The 9,402-nt window shown below is 36.0% G+C and overlaps 1 protein-coding gene across 1 annotated transcript; it reads left to right on the forward strand.

Annotated features, from left to right (window-relative positions):
• Window positions 1-6,912: 6,912 nt before the first annotated feature.
• On the forward strand, window positions 6,913-9,279 carry LOC111796480 (RmlC-like cupins superfamily protein). Its single transcript, XM_023679117.2, has 2 exons — window positions 6,913-7,179; window positions 8,914-9,279. The coding sequence occupies exons 1-2, from the start codon at window positions 6,968-6,970 to the stop codon at window positions 9,116-9,118; spliced, it is 417 nt and encodes a 138-aa protein (XP_023534885.2). The 5' UTR covers window positions 6,913-6,967; the 3' UTR covers window positions 9,119-9,279.
• The last annotated feature ends 123 nt before the right edge of the window (window positions 9,280-9,402 follow it).

Raw genomic sequence — 9,402 nt, forward strand, 5'->3', positions numbered from 1 at the left:
GACCCCAATATGCTGCATGTGTTCGCATTTCAAAACCCCAATAGTAGGGTCACTTATTGAGTATTTCTTAAAATACTCAAGTCATGTGCTACTCTTACATTTCAGGTAAGGTAAGGCACCCCTGTACGGATGACGGCAAGGTCGCGTTGAAGACCATGAAACTTGTGTTAAGTTAATTGAATTTTATTTATTTTGTAGCCCTTAGGTTAGGTTAGATCAGAACATTGTTCTAATCTTTTCTTTGTTTTATTTAAATTTCATGTTGTTTATTTTTCATTGTTTTATTAAGCTTTATTGTGCACGGTTAAGTCTATGATATCGTTTTATGAATTATTTTAAATGAATGTTTCCACATAAAAAAGTCATGTCATGCATGTAGTAGCAACTTTATATGGGTTGCACACGTACAAACCCTAAACTAGAGTTATCCCCCATGCTCACGTTTATATTCTATCTCATTGGGTGATTTTGGACATGAACTTTGATTTAAAAAAATGCACCCCTACTTGTTAATCCTCGATATGCGACCTTTGCCAAAAAATAACCCGCCCACGCCTTTTTGACCTCGAACTAGTCCTTAATATTCATTTTGCTAGGTAAGAATAAAAGTCGATACACTTTACTCGGTCTTATTTATGCCTAGTACATTTAATATTACCCTCCTAAGATCTATCTCGAATACGCTGAGTGTTACAAAAAGTGACCGACCTAAGCCTTCTTTTTGGCTTAGAATAGTCTTTGGCTTTTATTTTTCAGTTTTAGAAAATAAATTTGATGTATAATTCATCCTTTTCTTGGTCTTACGAGGCAACAATTAGTGTCTAATATTACCCTTTAGGTGTTTGCCTTGGATAATTGAGTTTATTTACTTGGAATGACCTATAAACCCTCCCATCAACCTAATTTATAGATTTTTCATGATTTCAATTCATTTAATGGGGTAGGCATGAAAAAAAGCACATCATTGTAAGAGCTCAAGTCTACCGCTAACAAATATTGTTCTCTTTGAGTTTTTCGTTCCATTGTTTCCCTCAAGGTTTTAAAATGCGTCTACTAGGGAAATGTTTCCACACCTTTAAGGAATGATTTGTTCCCCTCTCCAACCGATATGAGATCTCACAATCTGCCTCCTTGTGGGCCTAATGTCTGGCTCTGATTCCATTTGTAACAGCTCAAGCCTATCACTAGCAGATATTGTCCTTTTCGGGTTTTTCCTTTCGAAGTTCCCCTCAAGGTTTTCGGATTTTTCCTTCTCCTAGCGGTAGGCTTGGGTTGTTACAAATGATATCAAAGGCAGACATCAAGCGGTATGTCAGCGAGGACGTTGGAACCCCACGTGGGGTGGATTCTTAGGCGTGGAAACCTTTTCTTACCAGATGCGTTTTAAAACCGTGAGACTGACAACAATATACAACAAGCTAAAGCGAACAATATCTACTAGTGTTAGGTTAGGCTGTTACATTAACTCACATCGACTTCAACCACTCTAGCTCTAAAAGATGTAAGCTCTCATCTACAACCCCTTTTTTCTTACTCAAGGCATGGTTTTTGGTTAATCTAGAAGTCAGAAGTTCACCTCATCGTGTGCCACCTTTAGCCTATCGAGGGCGAGTTTATGAGTTTTTAACCCATTATTCATCTTTGGTCCCTAACGTGAGCTCGTTTGTCAGGATTTTTTCATCTACCTTGAGAGAACTCGACCTCAACCTCTTTCTTACATAATTAGTTACTCCTAGATTGTTTATTTTGACCTCCATATCTATAGTGAAAAGTGATAGGCATCGTACTCATAAACCCTAAACTTTATCGTTCCTTTAAGACTCATATTCTTCCAAAAGTTACAATATTATCTTGACCTTTCATAAATATTTCAATACTATTTTTAGAATAGAAATCCATTACAATTTTAAAAAAATTCTAATCCAAAGAGTATGTCAACCAAATATTCTAACATTTTTAAAAAAGTTAATGACCTATTTAAAAAAAAAAAAGTGAATAAATTAAAGACGTATTCAAATTAAAAGTTGAATGACCTATTAGTTATAAAATAAACAATTTAAGGACTTAAATTAGATAAATTTTAAAAATTTAGAGACCTATTTAATATGAACTTTTGAAATTAAATTTCTAATTTAACAAAAAAAAAAATCCTAAAAATATTCACAAAATACCTTTGAATTTTAAAGGATATTAAAAAAAATCATAAACTTTGAAATTGTTTAAAAAATATTTTTTTATAAAAATAAATAATTAAAATTGGCTTGACAACTAATATGTAATATAGAGTAAGTACATTATATTATTTATAATTTTATGGAAAAGTTAATTTTATTTCATATTTATTTCATTTCAAAAATATATTGTTGAAACATAATCATATATTGTTGAAATATATTGTTCCATTTTCCATCTTATAAAAATTTTCATTTATTTTTGTGGAGATCGAAGTAGAAAATTGTAGAGATCGTGTTCCCCACATGTAATTTTTACTCGTTTCGTATTCTTAAAAAAAAATTATTATTTTAAAGTTTTCATTTTTTTTTTTTTAATATAGCCACAAAGCATATATGTGTGTCTGTGTTTTGAAATATATTTATATTAAGCGGGTCAGGGATGGGGCAAGGCGGGGGGAATTGAGCAGAGATGGAGATGAAGAATATAATATTGTTCCCAACCTCATTTGTTTTACAGTGAAAAATGTCTTCGTGTTAGGATCACACAACAAAGCACACACTCGATCTAGATAAACACAAAGAATAGGAGAGAGAAAATGTAGAAGAAATATTGGTTAAAGATTTATAGTGATGATTTCAGGTATGTACAAGAGAATATGAAAAAGGTGGAAAGTACATCTTCAAACCACTAGCTAAAAGTTATATATATATATATAGATAGATAGAGTTCAGTGTACTGTTATAATTTTACCAGATATAACTATGTATTATATATAACTATCTAGTATATATGGTTCTACCAGCTTTTTACTATAAATAGTCATTGACCGTATATGACCATTTTCAAGCTTTATTAGATATAAGACTTGAATAAGGTATAAATAATTAACACGTTTCATAACGTAACAATTCTCTCAATTGGAGACTGATCCAGTCATCAATTCTCCTACTTGAAGTCTGATCCAGTCAACCAAGAATTTCATTCTCAAACGACTATCAATGTCTTCGCTGTACCATACCAATTGAGGTTTTGCAGAACCTCAATTTTCCAACATCAACACATTTTGTCAACATGTTTGCTAGATTTTTTGCACCTTCTATCTTCTCCAAACACATCACCATCTTTCAATAACTTGCGAGTGAAGTAGTATCGTCTTCTGATATCTTTTGTCTTTGATATACCAGGTTCTTCAACAATTGTATTGAACTCTAACTATCTGCATGAAGGATCTTCTCATGCTGCTTCTTGCCCTAGATAGTATGTTATCCATATCATCTCATTTTCAACTTCAGCTATTGTCACGTACTCAGCCTTAGTAGATGGAGGAGCAACACAATTCTGAACCCTAGACATCCAGCTCATCCCATCAACTATGGCTTACTCCCACTTGGTTGTATTCTCCAATTGTAGAGCCTCATCAAAGGGCTCTAGTTCTCCTTCGTCAGTCAGCAACAAATAGTGTAATGAAGATACATACCTATCTGGTACTCTGATAGCTCTGAATGATCTTTTCAACACGTGCTTAGGTGTCACTTGCTCCACCTCTGGTTCCTCAGCAACAGTCTCAGAAGTTTCTTAAGTAATGAATTTTTCTGCAATGTAACCTCACTGTCATAAAAGAATCAAGTAAAAAGGATCCTCTAATTGAAATTAGGAATTCGTTAGGACCTTTAGGGGCGGCCCCTCAAATTGTGAATTTTTATTCATTTTATCAGTTAATAACTCATAATCCGATCTCCCTAACTAAATATTTGCAACTTGACAATTTAAAACAGACTTTTCAAGTACTTAAATATTATTTAATGGATGAAAACGGGGGTATTTTGAATTCCGATCCATGCAGTAACATCGTTTTCAATACATTTAATTTGAATTGGCATTTTCTGTATCATAATTATCACTGCCCCTTGCTTTGTTGTCCCGAAACCTTTCTTCTCTTTGTTCTTGTATAGGACATTTTCATCAAAGTCGCGTCACTATGTCTCAGAACTTTTCTATTCTTGTCATCCCAAAACCTGTACTCGAACATGTCAGAATCATAGTCTATGAAGTAGCACTTCATAGCTTCAACATCAAGCTTATCACTCTTCTTTGGATCAACATGAACATACGTAGTGCAACCAAAAGTTCTAAAGTGAGAATACTTGAGTTCTTTTCTTGACCATACTCTTCTGGCAACTTGAGCTCCAAGGGTATTAACGGCCCTCTATTAATCAAGTAGACTGTTGTATTTACAGCATCGACCCAAAATATTTTTGGCAATCCAGAATGAATCCTTATACTCCTTGCCAACTTATTCAATGTTCTGTTCATCCTTTCAACAACACCATTTTGTCTTGATTTATCGAGAACTGTGCTCGTTAATTGAATTTTCTCAACTGCACAAAATGCTTTGAATTCTGACTTGTCGACTCTCCTCCATTGCCAGACCTCAGGCATTTGTCTTCAAGCCGATCTGATTTTCAACTTCAGCTTTCCACTTCTTGAAGGTGGCAAACACATCTGACTTGTGTTTCAGGAAATAAATTCATACGTTCCTACTGAAATCATCAATGAAGATGACATAGAACTTTAATCCACCAAGTGATGAAACTGGAGATGATCCACAAACGTCTATATGGATCATTTCTAACCTCACTTTCTTAATTTCTCTGGCACTCTTTGTGAAGGTAACTCGTTTCAGTTTGCCTATAACGCAGCTCTCACAAGATCCCATATCAACAGATTTCAAACCTTCTAATACTTATTTAGCAGCCAACATCTTCTTTCTTTTGACGCTTATATGTTCAAGTCTATTGTGTCATAGACTTGAATTTGAAGCACCCTCAACAATAACAATCATGTTTATACACCTTGTAGTGATGTATAAGGTTCCAGATTTTGTGCCACGTGCTACCACCATAGCACCCTTCACAATCTTCCATGAACTCTTTCCAAACTCTGTTACATAACCTGTGCAATCCGACTGACCAATAGAGACCAGATTCTTCTTGAGACCAGGAATATATTTGACATCATTTAAAGTCCACTGATTTCCTGTTGAAGTTTTTATGCAGACATCCCCATTCCTTCAATCTCCAAATCTTTGTTGTCGGCAAGATACGCTTTCTCAAAGTTTCCATAATTGAAATTTCGAAACAGCTCTCGATTTGGAGACGAATGAAAAGATGCACTTGAGTCCAAAATCTAGGATTCAATTGGATTGTCCACGCTGAAGATTAGAGCATCCCCAATATCTTCTACTAAATTTATAGAATCATTATCATCCTCCGATTTGTGATTTTGTTTCCTCTTTGATCTTGTACAATCTTCCCGAAAGTGACCATTTTCTCCACAACTCCAGCACGTTACATTTGGTTTGTCTGGAAAGTTTTTACGATTCTTTGATTTTGATTCCTCTTTGGTCTTGTGCAATCTGTTAGAAAGTGACCATTTTCTTCACAACTCCAATACGTTATGTTTAGTCTGTTTAGAAAATTTTCACGGTTCTTTGATTTTGATCGACTTTTGTTTGGGCCCTTTGATTTACTTCTTCCACTTTGGTCAACATTGAGAATACTACCAGATGAATCTCTGGTTTCTCACTTGCGAATACTTTCAATGAGAACTACATCTCTGATTTCATCGAACTTCACTTTCTCAAATCCTTGGAAACTGTTGATCGTGGCAACAACAGTATCCCACGACTCGGATAAAGATGACATCAAAATCAATACTTTAATTTCATCTTGGAAATTAATTTTCACCAAACTTAGTTGACTTACAATCATATTGAATTCATTTATATGATCAACAACAAATCCACCTTCAGACATTTGTAGATTGAACAATCTTCGCATCAAATACACTTTGTTTCGACAATGCCTTCAACAGATCTAACATTGTCTTCTCCTTAATGATGTTGAACGCCACATTTCTAGCCAGCATCAACCAGATAAACCCTAAGGCCTGACAATCCTTGAGCTTCCACTACTCCGTGCTCATGGTATTTGGCTCCACCCTCGACAAGTGTTCGTGAAGATCTTTCTGGTACAGATAATCTACAATCTGCATCTTCCAGAAATCGAAATTGGATCCATCGAACTTCTCAATTCAAATCTTTGAACTTTCCATCTTCATAAATCATGGTGAATTTCACCTAGCTCTGATACCAGTTGTTAGGATCGCACAATAACACACACACTCGATCTAGATGAACACAAGCAACAGGAGAAATATTGGCTAAAAGTTTATATTGATGTCTTTACGTATATACAACAAGAGAGAATAGTAAAAAGTACATATTCAAAGCACTCCCTAAGGGGTATATATATATGGTTAAGTTTACCGTATATAGCTTTAACCCGATATAATAATCTATTATATATACCAGCTTTTTAATCAATTGTTTACGATGTATAACAATTGATTAAACTATAAATAATCAGCATACTCCATAACCTCTTTGTTTCCCGTCTAAACAAGGAATCCCCTCTACATTCGAGATAGGTCAGCAAGTGCAAGTGGACATCCTATAAATTATATTGTTGTAACTGATCTCACCCATGTTTTCTAATTTCTAATTTTTATACATGAGTGTTGGAGTTTTTTTTTATCTTATTTTATTTTAACAAAAATTTCTCAACGTTCAAATGGTTAAAATAAAATAAACTAAAATAAAAATTCCGGATAAGGTAGGAGTCGATGAAACCAATTCCAAGTGGCATAAGAACAGATTTATGGGCAAAAGGATAATTGATAATATAGCCCTAAAAATAGGGGAAATCAAATAGTGAGGATCTTGGGAGTTGCGATGGCTTCCGCAGTGAACGGTTTCTCATTACTAAATTTAAAACTGCCCACTTCCCTCAGTAAACCCAGAAACCTCTCTTTGAACTTCGCGAAAAGGGCACCATCACTTCAGATTCGAGCCGATTCCATGGCGACTGAGAGGCTGGGCATCAAGGTTGAGAAGAATCCGCCTGAATCTAAGCTTACTGAACTCGGCGTTCGTCAATGGCCCAAGTATTTTGATTTCTATATCTCTTTTCTTGATTGTTTTCTCCTTTTAATTGCTGCAATATCATTGTTTCGGCCGCCTAATGTTTACTGGTTGTTGATGTTGATGGCCCGATTGGCTGTTCTTTTTTATGATCTAGCCTTGATATTAGCGATGTTAGGAGTTTTGGAATTGGGTTTCAATCTGTTTTGAGAGTTTATGAATGTTTATAAATAGATGGATGATTGGATGCTTAAGGTGTTGTTATTTTGATATTTGATCGCTTGAAGTTTCTGGGTTGGACGTTGTGCATATTGTCATTTCTTGTTTGGTTGTTAGGCAGGTAGCTAAGACTAAGAAGAACGACTAGGAATCCTGACCTCCACGATGATATGATATTGTCTACTTTGAGCATAAGCTTTACTTTTGGTTTTTACAAAAGGTCTCGGAGATGTATTCTTTACTTATAAATCCGTGATCATTTCTTTGATTAGCCAATGTGGGACTCCCGCCCCTTGAACAAAGTACATCCTAGAGCCTCCCTGAGGCCTATGGAGCTCTCGAACAGCCTCTCCTTAATCGAGGCTTGACTCTTAAAGAGTACTCGAACAAAGTACATCTTTGTTCGACACTTGAGTCATTTTTTACTACACCTTTGAGGCTCACAAATTCTTTGTTCGACGTTTGAGAATTCAGTTGTCATGGTTAAGTTAAGGGCATGGCTTTGCTTTTGGTTTTACCGAAAGGTCTCATACCAATAGATCATATTCCTTTATTAATCTATGGTCATCTTCTTAATTAGCCGATGTGGGGCTCCCTCCCAACCATTCTCCCCTTGAACAAAGTACACCATAGAGCCTCCCCGAGGCCTATGGAGTCCTCGAACAGTCTCCCCTTAATCAAGGCTCGACTCTTTTTTTTTTTTTTTTTTGAAGGATTTTGTATGTTGGGATGTGGGGGTGTCAAATAACTCACTACAAGTGGGGCACGTCTTTGTCTTACTAGGTTTCAAGATGTATGTTGTTAGTGTTGAGGATTGTTGGAAGGGACTCCCACATTGGCTAATTAAGGAGATGATCACGGATTTATAAGCAAGAAATACATCCCATTGGTATTTGCTCTTTTCTTACGGAAACCAAAAGGAAAGTCATGAGAGCATATGCTCAGAGTGAACAATATCATACCATTGTGGAGAGTTATGATTCATAATATAGTATCAAACCCATGCCCTTAACTTAGTCATGCTAATCGAATCCTCAAGTATCGAATAAAGAAATTGATAGCCTAGAAGGTGTAGTCAAAAGTGACTCAAGTGTCGAACAAATGGTGCACTTTGTTCGAGGGCTTTAGAGAAGAGTCGAGCCTTGATTAAGGGGAGTATGTTCAAGGACTCCACAGACCTCAAGGGAGGCTCTATGGTGTTTTTTGTTCGAGGAGAGGATTGTTGGGAGGGAGTTCGTAAGTAAGGAATACGTCTCCATTGGTATGAGGCCTTATGGGGAAACCAAAAGCAAAAGCAAAGTCACGAGAACTTATGCTCAAAGTGGACAATATCATACCATTGTAAAGGTCCGTAGTTCCAATAGTATTATTTCAAAATAGTTTATGCTAATCTGTTCGTCACCAAATTCATAACTAGTACCTTAGTTTTTGTTTTACAAACCAATAAAGATATATAAATTGTTCAACAGAAACTTGAAAGCATGAACTGGAGAGATGGGTTTTTGATTAATTGGATGTTTTGATTGTGAATCCAACAGGTGGGGGTGTGGGCCGAGCAAATTCCCATGGACATATTCGGACAAGGAGACATGCTATTTGCTAGAGGGAAAGGTAAAGGTTACTCCAGCAGGCTCAGATGAGGGGGTCGAGATTGGCGCTGGGGATTTGGTTGTGTTCCCAGCGGGAATGAGCTGCACTTGGGATGTCTCAATTGCTGTGGATAAGCACTATAAATTTGGTTAGTTGTATCTAAAGCCCTTTGTATGTTCATGAACTCCATTGCTCCTTTTCTTGTTCAATCGAACCGAACCGAACCAAACCGGATTTATAGGTTCTATTACTGAATTGCTTATGCCACAAACTGAGTATCAATCCAAGATCACATTTGAGTTTGATGCTCACAATTAGAACCTAAAGTTTTCCTTCTTGTATCCCCATAGGGAGGGCGCGACGACCCGTCCGCCAACATAAACACAAATAAAATCCTCGAATTGCACATATAGAAAGAAAACGAACTATTTCTATTT

The sequence above is a fragment of the Cucurbita pepo genome, chromosome 6 (assembly GCF_057944985.1).
Source record: "Cucurbita pepo subsp. pepo isolate OVF chromosome 6, ASM5794498v1, whole genome shotgun sequence".
Taxonomy (NCBI): domain Eukaryota; kingdom Viridiplantae; phylum Streptophyta; class Magnoliopsida; order Cucurbitales; family Cucurbitaceae; genus Cucurbita; species Cucurbita pepo.